Genomic DNA, 27,566 nt, shown 5'->3' on the forward strand with positions numbered 1-27,566 from the left:
TTAGATTAAATCGAATGTGTTTCTTTCCCACAACTGCAAACACATTGCCAATGTACAATAAATATTTTTAATTTCGGGAGATGGAAATCGTCATCATCTCAACCTTTTTCTGTCCACTGCTGAGCGTAGGTCTCTCTTCTTTGACGCCAACCTTTTCCAACCATCCATCCATATATTAATGATGATCAAAGTCATTCTTTGATAAAGTCGTCCGATGGGCTGCAGTTAAAAATAATAGCACTTCTTTACTTTTTCTTCTTTAAAACTTCAACTTCTTTACTTTTTTCAGGATCAGTGACATGCGAGGACGAGACAATAGGGCCAATCTTTATAAAAGAGCCGCCGAACCGAGTGGACTTCAGCAACACCACCGGTGCGGTGGTTGAATGCGCGGCGCGCGGCTCGCCGGCGCCCGACGTCATCTGGGTCCGCTCCGACGGCACTGCGGTCGGCGACGTCCCTGGATTGCGACAGGTGAATACCAGTTACCACCAATGGTCTGACTAGGGTTGCTAACGACTGTGTGAAGTGGAGACGAAAAAGTAAGATAGCGACGTTCAATTACTGAGGAAGCAACTGGGAAAATGTACAGATGAGAGAGAGAATGGCAGTTACCATATTCTTTTTGGAGCTGAAATCAATCGAATTCAAGAACTAGATCTTTTCCTCCAAGAATAGCACTTTCAAGTTAATTTTCTAAATACATTTTTCTGTACCTACTTAAATCTGTAAGATTATGATGATCTTATCTATTATTAAGATCTTATCTATCAAATCTGTAAGAGATGGCTTGTTAGATCTTACAGGTAAAATTATTTCTGTGTTAGTCCTAGACGAACTTAAAAGTAAGACCCCTTTTCTGATAGTCATTATTTCTTTTACCTTCACTTTATTTGCAGAACAGTTTTACAGAAAGACAGTTTGTCAGAAAACTATTCTTAAAAAGTCAGATTGCTGGTGTCCTGTGCGCTGTGTGTATATCGTCAGGCAATCCGCATAAAAAATATACTATAAAAATACTTTAAATATTCTTGTTCATCCAGGTGCTACCGAACGGCAACCTGGTGTTCCCTCCATTCCGAGCGGAGGACTACCGCCAAGAGGTGCACGCGCAGGTGTACGCTTGCCTTGCACGCAACCCCGTCGGCACCATCCATTCACGCGATGTCAACTTGCGAGCTGGTAAGACAGTCTTTTAACTAAAGGTGCATGATGCACACACATTAGTATAGCTTTTTAGAAAGTCAGCCGAATTCTCTTTTGACTGTTATTGATTTAAAGAGTTTACATAAAAAAATAAAGAAATTTGACTTGCAAAAACATGACTGTAAGCAAAGTAATTAATTAAAATATATACTTTTGCATATAAACTCTGTCAGAATTTTTTAGACATTATAAAAATCAGTAATCACAAAGAGAGAAGTTTAAGAAAACGATTCATAAAAATGTTTATGCAACTGTTAATGTCTTACACCAAAAAGTTAAAGTTGGAGATTTTATCCTGTTTCAAACTGCATTCTTATATGTTGTTGAGTTGACACTTGATTCTACCTCTTTGTTCTCGGGTTACTTTAAAAATAGTTGTTCTGATTTTATCTTGAAAATGACCCGGCATAAATTACATGATAGTTGAGATGTTTATTTTATGGTACCAAGCATTGAGATTTAATCGAGTTATATTTCTTGAGCTATGGCCGTTACATACATCTCTTACTACGGACTTATTTATTATCATAGTATATCATATTAATGTATTTCCATCTATCATCGATTCGTTTGTGTAAAATAAATAAAAATTAAAGCTATTACTACAAATAATAAAAATAAATGGCTTGTAAGTATTGTTAAAAAAACTAATTTTATATATCCGTTTTGTTATAACAATCAGTCTTATCACAATGTATATATATATGCAGATGGCATCCGAAGTGGGCCTCGGAATTAATTGGTTAATTACTTGTCCATTGACAATAATAACCAGAGCGATGACGACAGGCCACAATACAGACTATCAACATCAAGCATCCTTGGACAACATTTTTAATAAAATGATGAGGATGTGTAAACTATTATATTAAGAAAAGTTTTACATGTTTACTTGAATATTAATATTTTAAAAATGGAAAGATAGAAATATATTATCCGGCAAAAAAATGTTACTAGGTATACAGTTTTGCCTATTACTAATAACACTTGCGATGACTAAGTCATAATTGCTGATTTTCAACCGGTACCAGAACTTAAAAATATAAAAACACAAACATTTGCATCATACTTCAATCCATACTAATATACACGGCATACAGATAATATTATTTTGTTATACTGTTAAAAATATAGATCCTATTAAAAGTAAAGTTTAATAAAATTATGTAAGATTATAAAAATAGTTTAACGTTTTTAATATTTTTGAGGAATGAGACAAGGGTGAGTCACCTTTATCTATTTATTATTTTTATGTATGACTCAGTGGTTCTACTTCAGTCACCATCATTATTCATTGTAACTTTAAAATTCCAATAAAAATATAGATATTTTAGATACTTAAATACACTTGGAAATTACTATATACTTACATAAGAAAAAGTATGTTTTTGAAAATGACTTTGTAATTCCTATTACAAAATGCTGAATAAGTTGATTCCCTTGAGACTCATAAAAATTTCATATACCTAGCTTTAAAATAAATTTATATTTGAATAAATAATCTTGGTATTTATGGCACTTGGTTGGTAGTATAGTATTGGCATAACATAAATTTTAAAAACATAGTCATATCATAAAATATAGTCATATTATTCATTTTAAAAACCCATGAGTAAAGTCGACAAGTAGATTTAAAAAAAAATACCCAAAGTTTATGGTAAAATTTAATTGCTACGTATGATGTCGTATGGTAGTATGGGCATCACAGGACGCTGACCTCACACGCTAAGGGCCGGGCCAAACAAGGTCAATTAAATAATCAGCCACGGTTTTAACTTTTACTAAGTCTGCCGATGAATCGATTCCAAGCTGACAGGCAAAGTAATGCTATAACCACATTACATATTTAATGGATGTTAACTATTGGTTAACTGACTATACAGAGGTCAAGTGCCAGATAATTGAGTAATGATAAGTGTTTCGTTCGGCAGGGAACCGATGTTTTAGCCACCCTATCATAATTTGATAATAAAGTAAATAATAATAAAAAGAAAGTATTTATTTTCATGCTTTATTTCTTTAATATTATCAAATTCAAATGTATCTTCAACATAGATTTCCTATTACATGCTTTGGTTTTAATAATCTTGTAATCGCTTTAAGTTTTTGGTACTATAAATAAAACAAATTAATTACTGAAATAAACATGGTAATTTAAGAGAGATTAGGTAAGGTCCTATAAATTTCTCTTAATAACTAAAGTTGACCACGACAAATAAAATTGAATGAATTAATGTGTGTGTAGTCTAATGTATCCTACTAATATTATAAATGCAAAAGTTTGTATGTATGTTTGTTACTCTTTCACGCAAAATGTACTGGACGGATTGTTATGAAATTTGATACAATTGAAATTTAACGCAGCTAGGTCTTACATATGTTAATAAATAGTTATAAGCTAATATTATTTTTTTGCAGGATAATACCATTAGATTAAGGGTCTAGTCTTAACGTTTTAAATTATTAATATTGTGTATTATGCTAGCGGTAACTCAGCATTACGATACGGATGTAAACAAAGAGTACGTTATAATGGGCAACAGTATCGTGCTAAAGTGCCAGGTCCCATCCTTCGTCGCCGATTTCATTGAAGTGTTGTCTTGGCATACAGACGAGAATGAAGACTTCACGCATGGCAATAACTATGGTTAATCCCGTTCCGGTATTATCAACTTTTACCAGTTTGCCATCCTTCCGAAACATTCCTTATCCTCTTTTTTTCAATATTTTATAACAAAATATTCCTGATATATTCACAGTTGTGCAGCAGCTATATGAATCAGAAGTCAATAATGAATACGTGATTCGCGGAAATTCCGCCATCTTAAAATGTTCCATTCCCTCATTTGTGGCGGACTTTGTTAGTGTCATATCCTGGCATGATGAAGCCGGCAGTTCTTACACTAGATCTATCGAAGATACTAAGGATGGAGACGGTATCTTGAAAAATTATTATGTTATTAAACCACCGTGTAATCCTCTCCAATATCCATACTTTATGCATTCCAGTTGTCACACAGTACTATGAGGCTGAAGTAGTCTCTGAGTACGTCATCCGCGGAAACACTGCTGTACTCAAATGTAACATTCCCTCATTCGTGGCAGACTTTGTAAAAGTAGAAGCTTGGGTCGACTCTGATAAAGGAGAATATTTAATGACCGATGACATCGGTACTTACACGTTTATTACACTATGTAATCGTCTCCCATCCTTATCCTATTTTTTTTTCAGTTGTGAACCAATTTTATGAAGCTGAAATTCTAACAGAGTATGTTATACGTGGAAATGCTGCAGTATTGAAGTGTTCTATACCCTCTTTTGTCGCGGATTTTGTAAAGGTAGAGGCTTGGATAGACGAAGAAGGAAAAGTCATTAACTATTCTGAAGACCTCGGTAACAATAGCTTCGCTCGCTAACACTGACACGTATATCTATTACTTCCCATATTTATCACATGTCCCACACCTTAGCCTATCGATCCCTTCAAAGTATCTGTTTGATATTCAACAGTCGTGTCACAGTATTACGTGACCGAAGCCGAAAATGAGTACGTGATTAGAGGGAATACTGCCATTGTCCACTGTAAGATTCCATCTTTCGTTAGCGACTTTGTTTATGTCGAAGCTTGGATAATAGATGAAGGAGAAACGCTTACCATCAATAATACAAAACCATCCGACGGTACTTATTTATAAGTTATGTCTATGACTACATAATCCTTTCCCGCCACTTCATCCAATCCTTAGATAATATTTATAAATGATAATTATTGGTTGAACTGTGAACTGTGTTTGTCTAGTGGTATCACAACCGTACGAGGCAGAGGCTGACAATGAGTACGTTATTCGTGGCAATGCAGCCATTATGAAATGCGAAGTGCCAAGCTTTGTGTCAGATTTCGTGTATGTGGAAATGTGGACAGACACTGAAAATCGTTCATACTACCCGGGAAAGGATGAGGGTACTTAAATATAATAAGTAGCGATCCTTTATCCTCATCCCGATTTTTCTGTCATAGCGGTACTACAAACTTATGAAGCTAGAGTCAACGATGAATTTGTATTACGAGGCAACACAGCAATCCTGAAGTGTATCGTTCCCTCTTTCGTGGCGGATTTTGTCCATGTTATAGCGTGGATTATGGATAACGATACTATTTCGGCTGAAGAAAGCTCTAACGTAGACCCTGGTTAGGAGTTACAAATTCACAGAATGTTTATTTTCCTATTCCTTTTCCAAACTTCCAAAATTCAACTGGCCTAGTTTTTAATTTCCAACTTATGCAGTGGTGCGTCAGACGTATGAGCCGCGTGTGATCGATGAAGATGTTCTTCGTGGAAACTCTGCTATTGTCAAGTGCACGATTCCTTCGTTCGTCGCAGATTACGTTCATGTTGTGGAATGGGTGACGGACGAAGAGTCCCTCGCGGCATTTTCGTTAAACGGTTCCGACACCAATTACGGTAATCGAGAATGACGGCATGACCCCAATGCTCCTATCCGCTGTACCAAATCCCCTTGAGGCAATCCAATGGAGTAAAATCTTATTTCTCATTTTTTCTGCTATTTCAGCCGTTAATCAGTTCTACGAATCGCAGGTGTATGATATCTATGTCATACGAGGCAATGCAGCAGTCTTTAAGTGTCACATTCCTTCGTTTGTATCTGATCATGTACAAGTGGTTTCTTGGCACGATACTGAGGGTGGAGAATATACATTAAATGAAAATTACGGTATTAATTTTATCGTTAATAAGGGTCCATATAATGTCCTTATCCTTTTAGATTCAAAGTACTTAGATACATACTCTTTCTGATGTTCATTCTTCAGTGTTTTTTCAGTTGTGTCACAAGCATACACTGTAAATCTGGTCGACGAAAATGTGTTACGTGGTAATGCCGCCATATTGAAATGTTTGATCCCAAGCTTTGTATCTGAGTACGTCGTTATAGATTCGTGGATAATCTCTGAAGATAATAACGAAAAAGAAATTAAAATGCGAGACACTCTTCCAGAAATGGGTATTCATTGTTTAATACAAAACATAGAATACTAATAGTCCTTTCCATTTATCTTTCCAATTCGTTCGTTTCAATTTGGTTTAAGGTTTTTTTCAATATTGCAGTAGTTACCCAAGCGTACACAGTAAATCTCATGGAGGAGAGCGTATTACGCGGTAATGCAGCTATTCTGAAATGCCATATCTCGACATTCGTCACAGAATATGTGAGTGTTTCTTCCTGGATTATTTCTGAGGAAGGTTCAGAAGAAATGGAAATCAAAGAGGATTCGAATAAAAACTTGGGTATATTTTAATTGGGTTTACAGGCTTCTTTCCTTATTCCTGCACCATTTTATTTCAGTTGTGTCACAAGCTTACACCGTTAATTTAATGGAGGAAAACGTGTTGCGAGGAAATTCAGCAATAGTCAAATGTCACATACCCAGTTTTGTAACAGAATATGTTACTGTTTCCTCTTGGATAATATCAGCTGATGGCGATGATGATATCGAAATCAAAATAGATGAATCGTATAACTTAGGTATTCGCAAAATATGGGATTATATAACCATCGTTCCTTATCCTCATGTAACACCTCCCTTATTCCGCAAGCTTGAGAAATATATTTTTTTACAGTGGTATCCCAATCATACACAGTAAATCTTTGGGAAGAGAATGTCTTACGCGGTAATGCCGCTATATTAAAGTGTCATATTCCAAGTTTCGTCACGGAGTACGTCACTATCACTTCATGGATCATTTCTGAAAGTGATGAACTTGAGATCGAGATTAATTTAGATTCTAATTCTAATTTAGGTAAAAAAATATTATCTGCTCTCGATTTCCTGTACCTTATCCTTAACCATTATTTATTTACTCCTGAGTGATTCTTTAGGTTAGATAATATTCAGCACTTGTTTTTATTATTTAGGTTTATCGTAGAATGACAATTCTATTTCTAAATACATGTGTTTGACTATTTCAGTCGTTTCACAAGCCTATGACGTAAAGTTTTGGGAAGAGTATGTTTTGCGAGGAAACGCTGCTATTTTGAAATGCCAAATACCAAGCTTTGTGTCCGAATATGTCACCGTTAGTTCTTGGATTATCTCGGAAGATGAGAATGAGTCAGAAATAAAAATTGATGATTCTTCAAACTTGGGTATTCAGAAAATTTGCTATAATCCTGCTCCTTATCCTATTAATCCCTTTTTATCCTTCGTCTGTCGTTGCCAGAGTATCTGTCGTCTTTTTAAATATCGCGCCTCATATAACTTTATGAAAAGTTATGGTATGTACTGAATTTTATGTAAAAATGTTTCGTTTTCTACCTTGTCTCTATTAAGATAAAGACATATTGTTTCAGTGGTTTCCCAAGCTTACGCTGTCAATCTAATGGAAGAATACGTGTTACGTGGGAATGCTGCTATTCTGAAATGTCATATCCCTAGTTTTGTGTCGGAGTATGTTACTGTTGTTTCTTGGATCATCAGCGAAGATTCAGAAGAGCTTGAAATGAAGCTCGATTCTGCTCATAATAAAGATGGTACGAATCATTTTGGTCTTTAGCCATTCTGGCCTTCTCACGATGCAATATTATCGTGTAGGTTCTTGTTCCTAATTTGGTTCCCGTGCGTCCATGGGTCTAACGGCCTGCCATTCCTTATTTCCTTCTTCCTTAGATTTAAATGAAGTTTATAAGTAAATTGCAACCTTATGTTGCATTTTAACATGGCTTTATGAAAGAGATTGCTTAATACGAATGAGAATATTGATAAATATTTACAAATAGCCGTTCATTTTTTCAGAGGGAAAGTATTTGGTATTGCCTTCTGGTGAATTACATATAAGAGATGTCGGACCTGAAGATGGTTATAAATCTTATCAATGCCGAACTAAACACAGACTGACCGGGGAGACTAGACTGTCAGCAACCAAAGGACGATTGGTGATCACTGGTGAGTGATTTTTCTACGTTTTTATATTCACTGGTGGTACCAATTCATGCAAACAGTAGATAAAGAAAATCTTTTTTCAATTTTAAAATGATGCTATTAAATTTCTACAAGAAATAAATAATTTAAATGAATCTGTGCCATCAACGACTTCTCTGAAAATTATAAGTTAATCAGCCAGTTTTGTATCCTTTATATTCATAACTCTTCAATTTTAACGTACATATTACACGAAATATTACTTTTTAAATTTTCACAGAAGTCTTTAAGCCTACTTTTTTCATAGTTTTTTTATTACCTCCACTAGAACAGTACTTGCAATGGAATACGGAGCGCTCGTTATTGTGTATTAGACATTTGTATTATAATTTTATAAAGTAAATTTGTTAATAATTTTAATTAATCAACTATTACAAAAAATCACAAACACTGTCAATGTTAGTGATTTTAACAAATCGATTCTACCGTAAATCATTGTCAGTATATAATGCCTCCATAAATTTATTAACTTAATAATGAAGATTAACTTCACATAATACTGTCTGTTCTAAGTTTTATTATTAGATTAGATTATGAGCACTTAAACGTATTAGAGAGTCTCAATTTTATTATAACTTGCCTGAATGTTGGGATAGGGTACCCTGCAGAGCCTTGACTCGCGTTTATTAGATGTTCCTACTTTATGTAACACCACCGAAATAAGTAGGGTCTATCAGAATGTAGCTTCATGTCCACTCCTGGAGTATCCACCTTCTCCCAACATGCGCAGAGCCTGTGGGGCGGGTTCCTCCCAAGTTCGCTAGCGCGCAGACCACCAGCGGCTTCCAGTTTACCGTGGACACCAACCTCGCAATGCTATGCCCGGCTCAGGCGTTTCCCGCGCCTCTCTACCGGTAAGGATTCTTGCATTAATCCATTTGCATCATTCCTCAGAGCCAATAGGGCGTGTGCCACCCAAGCTATCGACAAGCCAAGTGGGCATGATGTTTATAACTTCGTTGGACACGTCGTTTGCTTTGCAATGCCCTGCGCAGGCATTCCCTGTCCCCATGATCAGGTAATGATACAATTAACAATAGCCCTATATTGTAAACATTCTAGAACCGGTCGGCCGGGTATCGCCTAAGTTTGCAACACTATTGACTGGAACAATGTTTGAAGTTAAGAAAAACGAATCATATGCACTGCAGTGTCCTGCGCAAGCATTTCCAACCCCGATGTTCAGGTAAAATATGAAATGTTAAAATTAAATTTCTTTGTAGAACCCGTCGGTCGCGTTTCACCAAAATTCTCATCTGTCGTTATGGGGACCATGATCGGAGTTAAGAAAAATAATTCTTTTGCATTACAATGTCCTGCACAGGCGTTCCCCGTCCCACTGTTCAGGTACTTTTTAATTTTCCCTAATAGAGCTTTACTCCATAATATTTTACAGAACCTATGGGAAAGGTATCTCCAAAGTTTCCAAGTCTAGAAAAAAGCAGGCTCTTTAATTTTGAAACCAATCAAACTATATCGATCCTCTGTCCCGCTCAAGCGTTCCCTGCTCCAATGTTTAGGTAAGGTTACGTTGTACTTATTTAAAAACTTCTACTAGATATATTTTGATTTCCATAGAACCAATGGGAAGAGTATCACCCAAATTCCCGACTGGAGATATAAGTAGGACATTTGTAGCAAACAAAGGGGATTCTGTGCCGTTGCTTTGCCCCGCGCAAGCATTTCCCGCTCCATTATTTAGGTAATTAAAAACTATTTTTTCACAAACAGAACCCATGGGCAAGGTCTCTCCTAAGTTTCCAACGATGGAAACCGGACGCAGCTTTACGTTTTCCTCGAACTCATACGTTACTGTGCTCTGCCCAGCACAAGCTTTTCCTGCTCCGTTATTCAGGTAAAAATGTTTTCTTGTCTGTAGAGCCCGTTGGCCGTGTTTCGCCAAAATTCCCTTCGATGGATAGCTCAAGAAGTTTCAGCGCGATCCTTAACGACAGTCTGACTATATTATGTCCGGCGCAGGCATTCCCCGTTCCACTATTCAGGTAAATTTATATATGAAAACGGGCCGATAAGATTTTTTATACATTATTAACGTGTATAAATACTTGTGGAGAATTGTATCGATCCAGAAACATGTTCAAATTTTGTTCTTAGAGCCCGTCGGTCGCGTTTCGCCTAAGTTCACATCAGGAGATAAAAGTCGTGCATTTGATGCCGAAAGCGGTGACAACGTTACCATGCTATGTCCTGCACAGGCTTTCCCTGCCCCAGCCTTCAGGTATCTCACGAAAATATTTAAACATTAACAACTATATTATTTATCTATAGAACCCGTTGGTAGTGCTGCACCAAAAGTAGCTACGAAAATGATTGATATCACTGAAGTTTCGTGCAATGAAACTATCACATTGCTTTGCCCGGCTCAAGCATACCCAGTTCCTTTATTCAGGTAGGTTTCAATTCAAATATTCAGAAGTTTCAACTCTTATTTAGGAATATAAAGAGGGTGAGATATATATTTCTTTATTCCCAGAGCCTGTAGGAAGAGTCTCTCCTAAATTTCCTACTATGGATAATGTGAGAGGTTTCAGCGCATATGTCAATGCTAGCGTAACGCTTTTGTGTCCTGCTCAAGCATTTCCGGTTCCTTTGTTCAGGTAATCTATCAAAACATTGACATTCGTCTATTTTCTTCTAGAGCCAATTAATAGTGCCCCACCTAAAGTTCCAAGTAAAATAATAGAATTCGTTGAATTCAAGATGGACTCCAGCGTGACCATGCTTTGTTTGGCACAGGCGTATCCAGTCCCGCTGTTTAGGTGAGTTCTAGACTGTTTGTGTTAAGAGACGCCATGTTTGTTCTAGAGCCGGTCGGTCTGAAAGCACCTACTTTTTCTACGGACTTTAAAATGGCGTGGTACGTAAAGGATGTTGAGCAAGGCTTCGCATTATTATGTCCAGCACAGGCATACCCGGCCCCAATATTCAGGTACTTCAATCTTATCTTTTTTAATTTATTTTAGAACCCATTGGCTCCAAAAGTCCCTCGTTTTCAAGTGGTTCAAAGCTGCAATGGTTTGAAATACATGCGGATCGCGACTTCGCTCTCATATGCCCAGCTCAAGGTTTTCCAGTCCCGCTTTTTAGGTGAGACATTACCACTGATTTCTTTATTAATACATTTCAGAGCCCATCGGTTCGAAGTCACCCACGTTTTCTACCGATGATAGATTAGCGTGGTTTATTAGAAATGTAGGACACAGTTTAGCATTGATATGCCCAGCGCAGGGATACCCGATTCCAATATACAGGTACTAATTACGATCTTTATTTATTTTAGAGCCTATTGGAACGAAGCCACCTAGCTTTTCGACAGATAATAAGTTTTCTTGGTATGTGAGAAAAATCGGTCAAAGCTTAAATATACTATGTCCAGCTCAGGGGTTTCCCGTGCCTCTATTCAGGTGAATAAATTATGCCTATTTTATAACCAGTTGGCTCAAAATCTCCCACATTCTCGAACGATATACAATTTTCTGGAATAATTCGTAGAACTGGTCAGGATTTTGCTCTTTTATGTCAAACACAAGCGTTTCCTGTCCCACTATTCAGGTAAGAAAAATAATTTGAATCATCGTTATTAAATTTCGTTTATCATCGCAGAACCTATCGGGTCAAAGGCGCCATCATTTTCGTTGGAATTTAAAAGCACGTCTGTCAATAAATTAGCCGATCAAGAAATAGTTCTCTTGTGTCAGGCCCAGGCGTTCCCCCCTCCTTTATTCAAGTGAGTGTGCCATTTATGTTTCGTATTTTTTTGTTACGCTTAGAACCTGTCACAGCGAGGGCTCCTGCATTCCCTACCTCCGCATCAAGTTACTCTTATAACATTGAAGCTCATTCTGGTGGCTCCATGCTTTGTCAGGCGCAAGGGTATCCTCAACCTTCCTTCAGGTTGGTTACATTTGCTAAACTCTTATTTTAGAACCTGTTGGAGCGAAAGCACCTTCCTTTTCTACTGATTCCAAAGGCAGCATATTTATTAGAGAAATAGGTCAAAGTTTCGCTCTACTTTGTCCAGCGCAAGCATTTCCTACGCCTATTTTTAGGTAAGTCGTTTTTAACTTATTATCGTTTTTTTTATAGAGCCTGTGGGTTCCAAGCCACCAACATTTTCAACTGATTTCACGCTATCTGCAGTAACGAGGCACGAAGGTCAAAGTTTTGCGATAATGTGTCAGGCACAAGCTTTCCCTGTTCCAATGTTCAGGCAAGTTTATTATACTTAACATAGAAAAAAATTAAACAAATTGTAGACAAATATCGTTATGATGAAAAGATATGCATCTTCTTCAGTGAAGTAACACTGGATTGTTGTCTTCAGAACCGGTTGGATTTAAAGCACCATCTTTCTCATCTGAATCAGCGTTGTCATCTATAAAAAGACATGAAAATCAAAGTTTCGCACTTCTATGTCAAGCGCAAGCTTATCCTGTACCTCTTTTCAGGCAAGTTGACGATATTTTTTAAATATAAGATTATTATCTGGATGTTATAGAACCAGTCGGTGCTAAGTCTCCTGCATTCTCTTCCGAGTCTATGGGTAGCATATTCAGAAAACGTGTCGGACAAGGTTTCGCTCTTCTTTGCCAGGCTCAAAGTTTTCCTGCCCCAATGTTCAGGCAAGTTTTGTTTCTGTATATCGATAAATATTTGATGTATGTTCGTCATCTTCAATCACAGAACCAGTTGGCTTCAAAGCACCCACTTTCTCTACGGATGTTCGGAGCCAATCATTTATAAGAAATATCGGTCAAAATTTTGGACTATTGTGTCAAGCACAGGCATTTCCGGTTCCAATATTCAGGCAAGTTCCTTGTAATAAATCTCCATATTCCTAGACAAAAACCAAATTCAGTTAGACAATTAGAGCTCAATTTACATATGGTATTTCATAGAACCGATTGCAAGCGCTGCACCCAGCATTACCAGCACACCTAAGGCAGCTGTAAACTACCCTCAGTTCTCTCCATTAGCGCTAGCGTGTCCAGCGCAAGGATATCCTGTACCATTAACGAGGTTTGTTTTCAATATCTATCTGCTAAATTACAGAACCCACCAATAAGATTGCTCCACGAAGTGATAAGAGTCGGAAGTTCGAAGGCGGTGAAATATTTTTAGTTTCTGCATCAAAATCTGTTTATCTCACTTGTGAGGTCGCTGCTTTTCCTCCGCCCATATATAGGTAAGTCCTGATTACTAAGTTAGTAGCATAACGAAGAGCAGTCATCAAGTCCCAGCGGATACGCATCATTGAAATACCCTCTGTGGCTGAAATGCGGGTAAGTTTTCTAGACTTATGTTAATGAGGACAAGGTTTAGGTTTATATGTAAATATTTTAGAATATAAATCATTCCCAAACCTGAACCAAATAATATTTTATTATTAAAGTAAGAGTCGTCTATGCTATTACAGAGCCAACTAATAAGATCCCACCTAGGAAAGATTCCGCTAAAGACTTTGAGGGTTGGAAGGTCTTCGCCGTGCCACAGGGCAATGTGGCTTACTTGACCTGCCAAGTGACGGCATTTCCAGTCCCCTTGTTTAGGTGAGTGAGGCGAGTACCCGGTAACGGTTGGTTTGTATTCCAGAGCCAACGGGTAGGACCGGGCCCAAAGGAACAGGGGACGGGCTCAACCGTCGAGTAGGTCGAAGCAACGATAGTCTCGCATTGCTTTGCGAGGTACAGGCTTTCCCCGCCCCTATGATGAGGTAGGCCTTCACCCCGCGGCCGACCCCGGCACCTCACGCATTCATTCATCACGTAGCATACCATATCATCCGATGTATTGATGTGCGTTGTTATTGCAGCCGCCCACTCGTGACTTGAAGGCGTGATGAACCGCGGCCGGCCGCGCGCCCCTATTACCATCCCCAGCCAAAGTAACGATTGAGCAGATCACACCTGCCGGTAAGTGTCAGGGTGCTCTCGCTTTTATTAAGCCGCTTTTAATCTTTACTTTGTGCTTTTCGTGAGTCAAGGCTGCACTTGTATTTGTGGGGCGTATTCGTATATTTTCATCAGCGTCGTAGTTGGAGTCTATTTGTAGCCTATTTGTGCTATTTTTATTTCTAAAACGTATTGTAACGTATGTCACAAAATTATTTTAATTCTATGACCAACCAGGCTTACTGGAATCTTCTTATTTATGCCATATTTTTTTCCACTTTTAAGAACCTACGAATAGTTTACCCCCAAAGCTCTCTAGCGATCGTTTGCAAGAGTCCCAGTTGAGTTTTGGACATACGGGGACGATCCTTTGTTTAAGTCAAGGCTTTCCAGTTCCTAATTTCAGGTGGGTGGCGCTAGTAGGACAAAACTTTTATATCTTTTCTTAGTAATTGTTTAATTCGTCTAAAATTTTGAAGTGTGCAAGCCACATCGATTAAACTATTTCTCTATTGTTACAGATGGTACAAATTTATTGAAGGAACAACTCGTAAACAGCCGGTCACACTCAATGACAGAGTCAAACAAGTGTCGGGAACTCTTATTATTAAGGAAGCAAAAGTTGAGGACTCTGGGAAATACTTGTGCGTAGTAAACAACTCTGTCGGAGGTAAGCATTATAAAAATTGTATTTTCTCTTTTTAATCTCTTGAATACCTCTACTTTCTCATCTGCGCTTTCCAGGTTTCTTTCTCAATCTGGAGCTTAGGTTCCGCTTTCCTGTGCTTATTAACTTGGCTATGATTTTACGACCGGCTGCTAGCCTGACGTCAACCCTAAAAAGGAATGCTATTGTTGCTCATCAGCTATCAAAGCGGCATTTATTCCCTTAGTCGCCTCGTACCGTGAAATCACACGCCGTCTTTTCAGTACCTCTACTAACAATTTTCTATATTTCTTAGGAGAATCAGTAGAGACAGTGTTGACTGTGACGGCTCCTTTGAAAACGGCGGTGGAGCCGGCAACGCAAACTGTAGACTTTGGCCGCCCCGCTATATTTACTTGCAAATACGAAGGCAACCCCGTCAAGACTATTACCTGGTTGAAAGATGGCAAGGACATGAAACATCATGACCCTCTACTAAGGTACGCTTAAACTGAATTTTCTCTTGGACCTTCCGTTTAATTTCCGTGAATAAATATCCTTAGAGACCTTTGTATGTAATGTTTCAATCAAACTGCTAATAAATACACGGATTACAGTTCTAAATATGTTTTATTTATTCTGGTAATGTTATAACATTTTGTAGGTGCTTATATATTTCTTGGACTCAATACTTTATCATAGATGATGTCAATTTCAGGATCGAGTCAGTCAAAAAAGAAGATAAGGGAATGTACCAATGCTTTATTCGCAACGACCAGGAGAGCGCCGGCGCCAGCGCAGAGCTGAAACTTGGTGGACGGTGTATGTATATTTAGATGCTATTGATTATTCTATTATTTTATGATTACATACAAACAATGCAACTATAGTAGTTTGCACAATTCAACCTGCTAAGTATATGTTCTTCAGCTTAGAAGTCCAAAAATAAATGTAAAACTTGCATTTTGTCAACATACACTTATTTAGAAAATACTGTGTAAATTTTATACTACAGGAATATAACTTCATCCACTTTATATTTCTAACTCAGACTGAAACAAAATGCACAATTATGTATAAAATATTACTAAAAACAATCTTATGACTTTAAATTCCAGTCGAACCCCCTCAAATCCGGCACAGCTTCGGCGAGCAGACCCTCCGCTCCGGCCCATCACTACGATTGAAGTGCGTGGCATCTGGCAACCCCACTCCCGACATCGGCTGGTTCCTCGACGGGGAGAAGATGACCAGCGGCGAACGGCTGCAGATCGGCCAGTTTGTTACTGCCGACGGCAACGTCGAGTCCCACCTCAATATCTCCTCAGTTCAGACCAACGACGGAGGATTGTACTCCTGTATAGCTTTGAGCAAGGTTAGTTAGTTTTACAGCCAAACCCGGCTTCGTGTGGTTCCTTTATGAATAGATGACCAGCGACGAAAAGCCGATCGGGCAGTTTGTCGTAGCTGATGAGAACATCGAGTTGCACTGAACAACTTTGGATCGTGTACTCTTGTTTCGCATACAGGTTATGGTTATTTTATGTCTTATATACATATGAAATTTTAAACGGAGATGATCGATTTTATGAGGCACAATGTTCTATTACATCGTCGTTTTTCAGCTCTAACTGAAGAGAGTATAAATTAGTTTGAAAAAATGAGAAATTCATAGACGTGCGAAAAATCTGACGTCGCACGTCAGATTTTTACGCACGTCTAATTCAATGATGTCTTCTTTTTCTTTTCAAGTCTTTGTGGTTATTTATATAATGAGACCTGTATGTGGCCACTAAATAAAATTATTGAAATGCACAATTTACAGGTTGGCAGCGCATATCACTCTGCGCGCGTGAACGTGTACGGGCTGCCGTACATCCGGCCCATGAAGAAGCGGCCCGTGGTGGCGGGGGACACGCTGGTGGCCCACTGCCCCGTCGCGGGGTACCCCATCGACTCCATTGTGTGGGAGCGAGACGGACGGTGAGACACATATTTTAGTTTATATTTGACGCTCAAGTATGCTACTTATATGTTTGGTTGTGTTCGTTCCCGTTGTTTTGGTCCTTACACATACACATATCCGATGCTTTGTGGCTGAGATCAAATGAGATCGAGAAAAACAATGTACTTACAGTGTCTGTAGAAATAAACAGTGATTACAAAGTATCTTTATCGGCCATAAAAATAATAATACACTAATGTATACATAGGTACCATGTCGGGCTTATTGCTAAGCAATCTGTGCCAGCCAATCTTTGGGTAGTGTGAGAGTAGTAATCAATACGGTCGTCTCCTTACAGTGTATTACCAATCAACCGCAAGCAGAAAGTATTCCCGAACGGTACACTAGTGATCGAGAACGTGGAGCGCATCAGCGACCAGGCCTCCTACACGTGCGTGGCCAAGAACTCCCAGGGGTACACCGTCAAGGGCAACCTCGAGCTGCAAGTCATGGGTGAGATTACTGCACTCTCCTCAACTACTGACTACACATGTTGGAATAATGTTCCGATTTTTGTGAAGTCGTTTAATATGCAGGTTATTTTCCTTCTTATAAATAAATAAATAATAAATAAATATATTAGGACAAATCACACAGATTGAGCTAGCCCCAAAGTAAGTTCGAGACTTGTGTTATGGGATACTAACTCAACGATACTATATTTTATAAATAGATACATATATAAATAGACATCCAAGACCCGGGCCAATCAGAAAAAGATCATTTTCCATCATGACCCGACCGGGGATCGAACCCGGGACCTCTCGGTTCAGTGGCAAGAACTTTACCACTGCGCCACCGAGGTCGTCGTTCTTATACTTTAAGAAAATTACTTAGTATGTAATAAAATTTTAATCCAATACAGTAATGTCTACCCCATTAGGGATACAGACATGATACGTCTATATATCTAACGGGGTAGACAGAGCCAAGAGTTGCGAGACACGAAGGTTGAGTGATGAAAATTTTATGACAACTGAATATTCTTATAGAATATTAGTTTGAAAATTTAATGTTTGCTTTGGAAGGAAATAATAACTTACATATCACACGAATTGTATTTTGTCCAGCAAAAATATATCGGGTAATTTTTACATACACATATCCGATGCATCATGGATGGATCAATAGATAATTTAAAAAAATATGCATTAAGGGTTATTTTTGTGGACTAAAATACTCATAGAAACTTTGCTATACTGAAGAGTAAACCGCTTACTACTTGCTAATCATACAATCAATGATTGCAACATTAGTAATCTGTATCAAAGCATCTTTGATGTAACAAGAGTAGAAAATAATTATCATAATATAAGAAAGGATAAGAGAACTACAAAAACCTCAGTGACCATGTCGTTAACCAAATGAGTGTTATCTCTTGACATAAATATAATTTTCTTGGACATTATGCCCAGCAGTGGGAGGTGTAGGATGATGATGGTGATAAAAACTGAAATATACTCGAATATAGAGTGGTAAGCTGTTTCATCCTGATATTTTTCTGTTATATATAATTCTCCAGATTTTACAGTATAATTTAATTAATGGCCAAATCCATAAAATTTAATATTTAAAATATTAATAGAAAAATATAATAGAAAAAAATCCGGGACTCTTCAAATAGTAGCGTCATAGCAACAGTTAATCATATTTTACTATTAATAATTAATTAATTGACTTACCTGTACTACCTATAACTTACTTATATACCTTTCATGTTGTGATTGCTGTGACGTTACAAATGATGTGTTATTAATAAATCTTTTTTCCAGGCGCATTTTTTTATTACAGCGAAACGTATAAAAAATTAAAAATACGGTCCGATATAGCATTTTTTTATATGATATTTAGAAGACGTTTATACCCGCCAAAGCTACATCGGTTGCCACGCACACCCCTGCACTGTCCCTCTAAAATGAAAGATCTTTATGGACGTTTCATCTTATAGTTTCTGTGCCATCAAGTTGGTAGCCATACTAATAGTATCATACTTACATGGTTTATCACCTGTTATACTATTCACAGCCATAACTGCCTTAAAAGCCGACAATATGGAAGTCCCAAGTCAAGACTTATATAAAGTCGCGGGTGTAGGTAGTGTATAATACTATTAGTGTTATTGCCAACGTGACAGTATAGGAACTATACAATGAAATGCACTCTAGTGCCGCCGCAAATATCGCCCTTTGAGTTTGGGGACGAACCTGCCAACGCCGGAGATATGGCGTCCGTTACCTGCGCTGTGGGCAAGGGTGACCAACCCCTCAACATCTCGTGGGCGCTCAACGGACAAGTCCTCACCAGACACAACAACATGGGCATACAGATATTGTCCATCAACAAAAAGACTTCAATACTAAACATCGACTCGGTGAATGGAGTTCACAGAGGAACGTACTCGTGTGTGGCGGCAAACCCGGCCGGTTCCACTAATCACAGTGCTGTACTTGAAGTCAACGGTACAAAGTCATAGAACTTCCAATCTCCTCTAAATATTATTAAAAATATTTTTGCTTTTATCCTTTTGAGATCTATATTTTATACCCCTAAACCAGATATCCCTTTGAAGATAATAACTTAATTATTTATGTCCTATAATTATGTAGAATATCACTTAACAGTTCCTCCTCAAATCTCCCCATTTGAATTCGGCGACGAACCCGCAAATGCTGGCGACACTGCTTCCGTCCAATGCGTCATGAACAAGGGTGACCTGCCAGCCAATTTCTCTTGGAGCCTCAATGGAAAGAAAATATCAAAAGTGAACACACTGGGGATCGCTATAGGCAGCATGAGCCGCAAAATGTCCATACTAAATATTGATTCGGTGAACGGAACGCACAGAGGTGTATACGCGTGTCACGTCGAAAATTATGCTGGACAAGTCAATCACAGCGCCGTACTGGAAGTTAATGGTTCTTTCCCCTTTTTCTCATTTAGAAATCGTTTTTTTGTTATTAATAATTGACGTAGTATCCTTTGACAGTTCTGCCCCAAATCCATCCCTTTACATTCGGAGAAGAGCCAGCCAATGCCGGCGACACTGTTGGCGTTCAATGTATGGTGACCAAAGGCGATGCTCCAATAAATATCACATGGTATTTGAATGACAATCTAATAAGTCGAATGCAAGGAGTATCCATCACGAGGATTGGTCACAAGTCCAGTAGTCTAACTATTGAATCGGTATCCTTTATTCATACTGGGACATACACTTGCTCGGCTTCTAACTCAGCAGGACATGCGAACTATTCCTCTGAGTTGTCAGTCAACGGTAAATTTAAAATAGCTTCCGATACGTTTGTTTTTCCTACGTTAGTTAGCTTATATATTTATGCTCCTCCTTAATCCTTGTTCAGTCTTGTTGATCGTCGCAATATTTCCTATAATCGATTATTAAAATGAGCTGCAATCAAAGTAAACAACTAATTTGAACCCATTCTAAAGTTGCACCCCAGGTGACACAATTCGATTTCGGCGATGAAATTCTCAATGCTGGCGATACGGTATCTTTGACGTGCACCGTCGGGAAAGGAGACTTGCCTTTGAAAATCCACTGGCAACTGAACGACCAGATTCTGAACTCTGTCAACGGAATTCTTATAAACAGAGCCGGGAAAAGAATATCGATTTTAAGTATCGAAAACGTGAAACATGATCACATCGGGAATTACACTTGCATCGCTGAAAACGACGCCGGCCGCAGTAGTCATAGTGCGGTCCTCAACGTCAACGGTAGCTAAAAATATTTCGACATCACTTTGCTTTTGTTTGCACATTTTTGTACTATATGTTTTGTTCGTTTGCCATCTAGTTTTTTTCCTTTTTACTTATCGCAGACTGAGATATACTAACTCCTTACTTAAATATGCGCTGTTGTTCAAATTGTCGTCGACACAATACGTATTTTAGGTTTTCCATAACAAATCAAAGACAAAGATATTTAATTGGTGAGCATAGGTAATTCAAGATAACATACTCGTCTATAGGTCGGTATTTAAATGTGTACATAAAGATAACACATTTTGGGTAGATAATTAGGAGCTTCCCCCGAATACTTAATGTTGACTACAAGTATTCACTATTGATTAGTTCAATCGCTTAGTGATTTTTCGTCTTCCTGTAGTTCCTCCACAGATAATGCCGTTTGAATTCGGCGAAGAGACATTTAATGCTCAAGATATGGTGCTGGTTACCTGCGCGGTTAGTAAAGGAGATTTGCCATTGACAATCGATTGGTACTTCAACGGAAAGGTGGTACGATCTGGGGAAAATGGAATAAATCTAATGAAGACAAAACGCACGAGTCAACTCAGCATTGAATCCGTGACACATCAGAACCAAGGGAACTATTCGTGCGTAGTGAAAAACGAAGCGGGCGTCGTAAACCACACGGCGCCGCTATTCGTCAACGGTATTGCTTCTCGTACCTCTCAAGCCTGCTATTTATTAGTGCCTGTTCTTTTTCTAATTGATAAATCCATAAATTCTTATCCTCTCCTACTATGTAACTTTGGCGGGTCATAACAATCTAGGTAGGTATAAAATGTTTTCTGTAGTCAGTAAAACAAAACAGTTTGAGTTATAATCTAGAATTTATATTGGAACCAGATTGCATATTATTTTCAGTGGCACCAAGTATTAGTCCGTTTGAATTCGATGAATCGGTATTTTTCGGAGAAGGAGTTCAAGTGATGTGCCACGTCCCAAAGGGAGATAGACCACTTGACTTCAAGTGGAGTTTCAGTGGTGGAGATGTGAGTTTATTATCTGGATTGAACATCATGAACGTTGGGGACCGGGGATCCGCGCTCATAATCCCCGCGGTGACGGCCAAACATGCCGGCAATTACACGTGCACAGTCGCCAACGCTGTCGCCTCCACTAGCTACCATGCCAAGCTCAATGTCAAGGGTGACGTCACGCTTTTATACGTATATTTATATGGCTTACATAATCTGTAACCTTTAATAATATAAATAAGTCGATTATTGTGACCGATACCTTCTTTATCCAGTGCTTACTATAGACTTTGCAATCTTGCACTAGCTTATCGTACCGGGGCAAAAAAATTGTCTTACTCTAAATAATTAAATACTGTCATTCTAAACCCAAGACTTGAGCTAAAGTTTTCATCGTATACGTATTTTATTCCCAACATTTTGGTCGTCTTTCAGTGGCGCCAATTATGACTCCTTTCGACTTCGATGAAGCTGTGTTTTATGGAGAAAGTACACAAGTCATGTGTCATATCCCTAAAGGCGATATGCCATTGAAACTCGAATGGTCGTTCCAAGGCCAACCATTAAGACTACATAATGCAGTGTCGATCACAAAAGTAGGCGATAGAAGTTCAATCCTGGCAATCCCAGCTGCGACCGAGAAACATTCTGGGAATTACACCTGCACTGCTTCTAATATCGTAGCGAGCGTTAACCACACTGCTATGCTAAATGTTCAGGGTACACACTCTACGTCTTCACTTCATTAATATTTTTTTGTTATTTTTAATTTGGTTATTTATTTATCTCCCCACATCAGTTCCTCCACACATCGTTCCGTTTGTGGCTGAAGAGCCAGTTTTTGCTGGAGAATCCGTTCAGTTAAATTGTCACGTGTCAAAAGGCGATCTACCACTTACAATTACTTGGAGTTTTCACGGGAAAGAATTATCTTCACACCAAGGCATCACCACAATGAAGATTGGCGAACGGACGTCATTGCTGACTATATCTAGTGCCACAGCAGGCAATAGTGGCGAATATTGGTGTCATGCCGCCAATCACGCGGGCGTGGCCGTCCATTCCACGACTATTAATGTCCACGGTACTCTTACAATAAGCTCAGCTCGCTACAATCGCCTCTATCGCACGCTGCACGCTTGCATACATAATGTAATAATATCAGCCTTCTGAATTAACAGTATTACCTCACATCGTACCGTTTGAGGCGGACGAGTCAGTGTTCGCTGGTGAATCGGTGCAACTCAACTGTCATGTGTCGAAGGGTGACTTGCCTCTTGACATTAAGTGGCACTTCCATGGCTTCGAAAACAGCTCATCGCATCTCGATATCATGACTACCAAAATGACATCACGTACATCATTTCTGTCCATCGCCACGGCGACCGCGGGTCATAGCGGCAACTATACCTGCGTCGCCACCAACAGAGCCGGTTCTACTAATCATTCTACTGTCCTTAATGTCCATGGTCAGTTCAGTCTGCATTCCTAAATCGCACGTCGTCGGTGCTATTATACAATTTATGCAACACTAATTTGGGAAGAACCAGCATGTATAATATTTTGTTAATCTTTAACATTTAAGTTGTTACCATTTATTTTGTCGAACCTTTCACATTGTTAATTTTTCACGCAGTTACACCAAACATCTTACCGTTTGATGTCGATCAAGCCTTATTTTACGGAGAATCGGTACAAATGATGTGTCACATATCAAAGGGAGATACGCCTTTAGAAGTTCATTGGGAATTTAATGGGCAAGAGCTATCGCCGAAGCTAGGAACATTCTCAAGAGTAGGGGATCGGTCGTCGGTTCTGGTACTGCCGGCAGTGACGGGCGCCCACAGCGGCAATTACACGTGCATTGCCAAAAATCGCGCCGGGTCGACCTCATATACTACAATTCTTAAAATTATCGGTACAGTCATTTCAAATAAATAAAATTAGAATTTATTTTGAATAGGTACCTACATCATGATTTTATTTCTCCCACCTTTTGGTTTTCTAATAATATAATTTATTTTATTTAAAGTTATTCCACACATTATCCCATTCGAAGTCGAAGAAATTATTTTCGCTGGCGAGTCGGTTCATCTGACGTGTCACGTTTCGAAAGGCGATCGGCCGCTTCAAATATCGTGGAGTTTTCAAGGGAAAGAGATTCCTTATCACAATAATATGGGCATCACGACCACCAAGCTCGGCGACAAAGCCTCTGTTCTGAGCATCCCGACCGCCATGGGCCACCACAGCGGCAACTATACGTGCTCCGCCAGCAACCGCGCCGGTCGCGTCCATCACTCAGCACTAGTCAATATTCATGGTACTTCAACGTTTAAACGCCTATCACTTTTTTCAATTTTATATTACTAAATGTTTAGATATTATATAGAACTTATTTCCATGTATGCACGTTTAATTGCGTACTTTAGAATTTGAAATTTATTTCGTTTTTAATCAGTTCCCCCTCACATATTGCCGTTCGAGATCGACGAATCCATCTACTTTGGAGAATCCGTACAGATGACGTGCCACGCCAGTAAAGGAGACAAGCCCATGTCCATAACCTGGACTTTTGAAAGCAAAGACGTTTCGGGTCTTACTGGAATCAGAACTATGAAGATGGCGGATCAAACATCTTTCTTATCGATAGCCTCGGTCACGGGAGATCATAGCGGGAACTATACTTGTATTGCAAGAAATAGAGCCGGGGAAGATAGATATTCTACTACTCTTCACGTTAAGGGTATCTTAGCCATAGACTAGCATGCTTGTTATATCATATACACCGCTGCTAATATAATTGCATATTTCTTTTACCCAGTCGTGCCCCATATCAAACCATTTGACTTGGACGAAGCCGTATTCGCCGGGGAGTCAGTGCACCTGGACTGTCACGTGTCGAAAGGGGATACACCTCTCAATATTACGTGGAGCTTCAACGGGAAGCCAGTGTCGGCTAAAATGGGATTACAGACTACAGCTTTGAGCAACCGTGTGTCTGTGCTCGACATTCCAAACGCCATGGGTCACAATAGTGGAAACTATACATGCACGGCTTCAAACAAAGCAGGATCGACAAGCCACACCACTGTTCTCAACGTCATTGGTATACAAATATCGTTTGGATGATGCTTGCTTTGTAACTAGTTCCTCCTGTGATCCAATCCTTCTTGTTTGGGGGAGTCGATATCACCTACGGATAAACCTGTAGATTTATAGATCAAGAATGATTGAGTTAAAAACAAGAGAACTCTTACAGCAATCCAGCTGTTTTCTTTTCTTTTCGCGAATGCGGTATACGTCACATCAAAGCGGTTGATATTATAAAAACTCTTTGAAATCTTTGAAATTGAAGTTTTTCACTAGTATCTTCTCATTAATTTTATTTCATTTTCCGTTTCTAACAAACATTTTAATAATATTCTAGTTCCTCCCAATATTCTACCATTCACGTTTGACAAACCTGCAAATGTCGGCGAATATTTACAAGCGGCTTGCACTATTAACTATGGTGACCTACCCCTAACAATCAGCTGGACGTTTAATGGACAAACTATATCACAAAGAAACAATAACTACGTTATAAACAATTCAAAGCGTAGTAGCTTACTCATAATAGAGTCAGTGGACGCAAAACACGCTGGATCGTACACTTGTATCGGGGAAAATCGCGCGGGTCGCACCACCTACTCTGCTGATTTAATTGTTTACGGTTAGTCGGAGAAATCGTAATAGAAGATAGAGTTATTTTATGTTGGTCATTAGATACATATTTGTTTCAGTTCCTCCCAAGATTGCACCCTTTAGTGCCGGCCCAGAACCGGCCTTTCTCGGTGATTACTTTGCTCTTCAGTGTATTATAACTCACGGCGATCAGCCGGTGCGCATCGAGTGGACTGTAGATAATCGGACCGCTAACTCGATTCCGGGAACTCGCGTCAGTAACATGGATAGAAGGAGTAGCACCATTACGATCGAGTCCATAGACGGCTCACATGCGGGCACTTATAATTGTACAGCAAGAAATGTTGCAGGAATTGCATCACACACAACTGAACTTGTCGTAAAGGGTGCGAACATAAAACAAATTACACGATTCCGCTTTGATTTGTCCTTCAACTCTCATTTTCATACGTTACTCACTTCCTTATAAGATTTTTATTGTCCCAGTTCCACCGTTAATTGTGCCGTTCAGTTTCGGTGAAGCACCATCGAATCCAGGCGACGCCGTGGTAGTCAACTGCGTCGCTACGAAAGGAGACCTGCCCCTTGAAATTTCGTGGACGTTCAGCAGCGAAACAATAGATTCAAGCCTCCACCGAGACATCACTACGATGCCGCTCGGTGCACGCGCCTCGGCTTTGACGATCAACTCCGTGAGCGCCAACCACCAGGGGAACTACACCTGTATTGTTCAGAACGCGGCCGGCCGCGCCGAGTACGCGGCAACACTCGTTGTCAACGGCATGTCAATTTTCTTACAATTCCAAACGAAGCAATGCGTCGTTAACATCGGGAACTAACATCACGAATCGCACTGTGGAAGGGTCATTCAGTTCACCGACACACTCTACTCCTTGTAAATTCACTCGCTAACATTGCCTGCCAGCGATCTAACTTGAACTTCTATGGTTGTTTCCAGTATTACCTCGAATAGTTCCATTCTCGTTCGAGACTCCATTGTATGCGGGCCAGGCGACTCAAGTCACTTGTTTAGTATCGGAAGGCGACTTGCCACTGGACATCCAGTGGTACTTTGAGGGGCAGCCTTTAAAAGAGAAGACCGGTGTAACGGCTACTAAAATAGCCAAGCGAGCATCTTTGCTCCTCATAGACCCGGCGGGTTGGGCTCATAGCGGTTCATACGCATGTCTGGCGCGCAATCCCGCCGGCTTTTCCAACTATAGCGCCACGCTAGAAGTCCATGGTATATCACACGCATTCGTGTATCCCTTACTCCTAGCACGGTCAGCTTTGCGCATAGTATTTTGCTTGAATCTTTATCTATTCCGTTGATAGGGTTTGAGTATTATAACATCATCATAATAAAGTTACGGCGCTATACAGTCTTCCTCGATCCGAGCTATTATCAAATTTGCAATTCAATAGAGTAACATATAAGTTCAATCTAAAAATACATACGTATCGCCTAGTTTCATTATGTTAGACTATAGGGAAAGGCTGCGGCTCATCGACGACACCAATCTCTTCCTTTCCTGCCTTTTTTACTCTCCTTTCCGTCCTCTCCTTGGGATCCTTTCTATTTTTTCTGTTGTTCTCTTGTGTTGCGCTTGTGATATTTGTTTCTGTGTGCTTATAGTGCTTAGCAACTAATACAAAATATAATGTTTTGGTTCTTTGAACAAAGTCATATGCATGTAGAACCAGACATATCGTTTTAAATCGCTTCATGGCACTTGTATCTAATTATGCCTTTTAATATTATTTCATAACCACTTTTCGTTTTCGTTATTAAAGTAGTATTTTATTTTTCAACAGAATTAAAGCTTCTATAGCGGGGCTTTGCGCAAATCATACTTGTCATTATATACATACCATTATCTTAAATAACAAACTATTAAATATGTAATCAAATAATAAATAATATCTATATTAAAATGTATTTAGTGTGCGCTAAAGAAGCTTTGATCTAAATATAATTTAAACAACATACAAGTTACTGTCAGTTTCGTCACATCTACCTAAACTGAATTTAATCAACAATTTTACAAAGACACAAGCCTGTAAGTAAATATTATTTTACTTTGAATGCTACTTACAAGTACAAGTAACGAAACTGACATGCACTATATGCTTCAAATGTAAATACTTTCACTTATTGATATCGAAAACTTTGAAATAGACATTTTTCTATAATTATTTAATAAATTGGACGATGTCAGTAAATCAACAATTAAGTGTTTTATTAAACTAGAATTTCATAGGCATTTCTTTGAAAACTGAAAATATTTGTTTTTTCTTAATTGAAATATTCTTAAAGGTCTACTCTATATAATTCTAGTTTCTCGTAATACAAGATTAAACCAGAAAGTT

General features: G+C 38.9%; 1 protein-coding gene across 50 annotated transcripts in view; it reads left to right on the plus strand.

The window, feature by feature from the left end:
- Dscam1 (Down syndrome cell adhesion molecule 1) overlaps positions 1 to 27,566 on the plus strand; it is a 59,509-nt gene that overhangs the window by 11,485 nt on the left and 20,458 nt on the right. For 6 of the 50 annotated variants that reach the window (XM_064436472.1, XM_053756839.2, XM_053756881.2 and 3 more), the window contains exons 3-14: positions 290 to 474; positions 1,044 to 1,182; positions 7,577 to 7,756; positions 8,019 to 8,168; positions 13,642 to 13,774; positions 14,638 to 14,786; positions 15,079 to 15,262; positions 15,481 to 15,584; positions 15,881 to 16,137; positions 16,588 to 16,745; positions 17,066 to 17,220; positions 25,683 to 25,976. In XM_064436472.1, the coding sequence (XP_064292542.1) occupies positions 290 to 474; positions 1,044 to 1,182; positions 7,577 to 7,756; positions 8,019 to 8,168; positions 13,642 to 13,774; positions 14,638 to 14,786; positions 15,079 to 15,262; positions 15,481 to 15,584; positions 15,881 to 16,137; positions 16,588 to 16,745; positions 17,066 to 17,220; positions 25,683 to 25,976 (2,088 nt within the window). Of the gene's footprint in view, positions 1 to 289; positions 475 to 1,043; positions 1,183 to 3,691; positions 3,854 to 3,965; positions 4,143 to 4,215; positions 4,378 to 4,438; positions 4,601 to 4,717; positions 4,889 to 5,006; positions 5,169 to 5,493; positions 5,671 to 5,779; positions 5,942 to 6,049; positions 6,230 to 7,576; positions 7,757 to 8,018; positions 8,169 to 8,934; positions 9,059 to 9,098; positions 9,223 to 9,427; positions 9,552 to 9,600; positions 9,725 to 10,319; positions 10,444 to 10,493; positions 10,615 to 10,698; positions 10,823 to 11,030; positions 11,155 to 11,505; positions 11,630 to 11,828; positions 11,953 to 12,150; positions 12,275 to 12,549; positions 12,674 to 12,908; positions 13,033 to 13,277; positions 13,411 to 13,641; positions 13,775 to 14,401; positions 14,523 to 14,637; positions 14,787 to 15,078; positions 15,263 to 15,480; positions 15,585 to 15,880; positions 16,138 to 16,587; positions 16,746 to 17,065; positions 17,221 to 18,932; positions 19,227 to 19,388; positions 19,683 to 19,753; positions 20,042 to 20,214; positions 20,503 to 20,893; positions 21,182 to 22,308; positions 22,594 to 25,294; positions 25,583 to 25,682; positions 25,977 to 26,154; positions 26,440 to 27,566 lie in introns of all 50 variants that reach the window. The other 44 variants (XM_053756867.2, XM_053756841.2, XM_053756866.2 and 41 more) reach the window with 42 other exon arrangements.

Source organism: Plodia interpunctella, chromosome 16, assembly GCF_027563975.2.
Source record: "Plodia interpunctella isolate USDA-ARS_2022_Savannah chromosome 16, ilPloInte3.2, whole genome shotgun sequence".
In the NCBI taxonomy this organism is placed as follows: Eukaryota; Metazoa; Arthropoda; class Insecta; order Lepidoptera; family Pyralidae; genus Plodia; species Plodia interpunctella.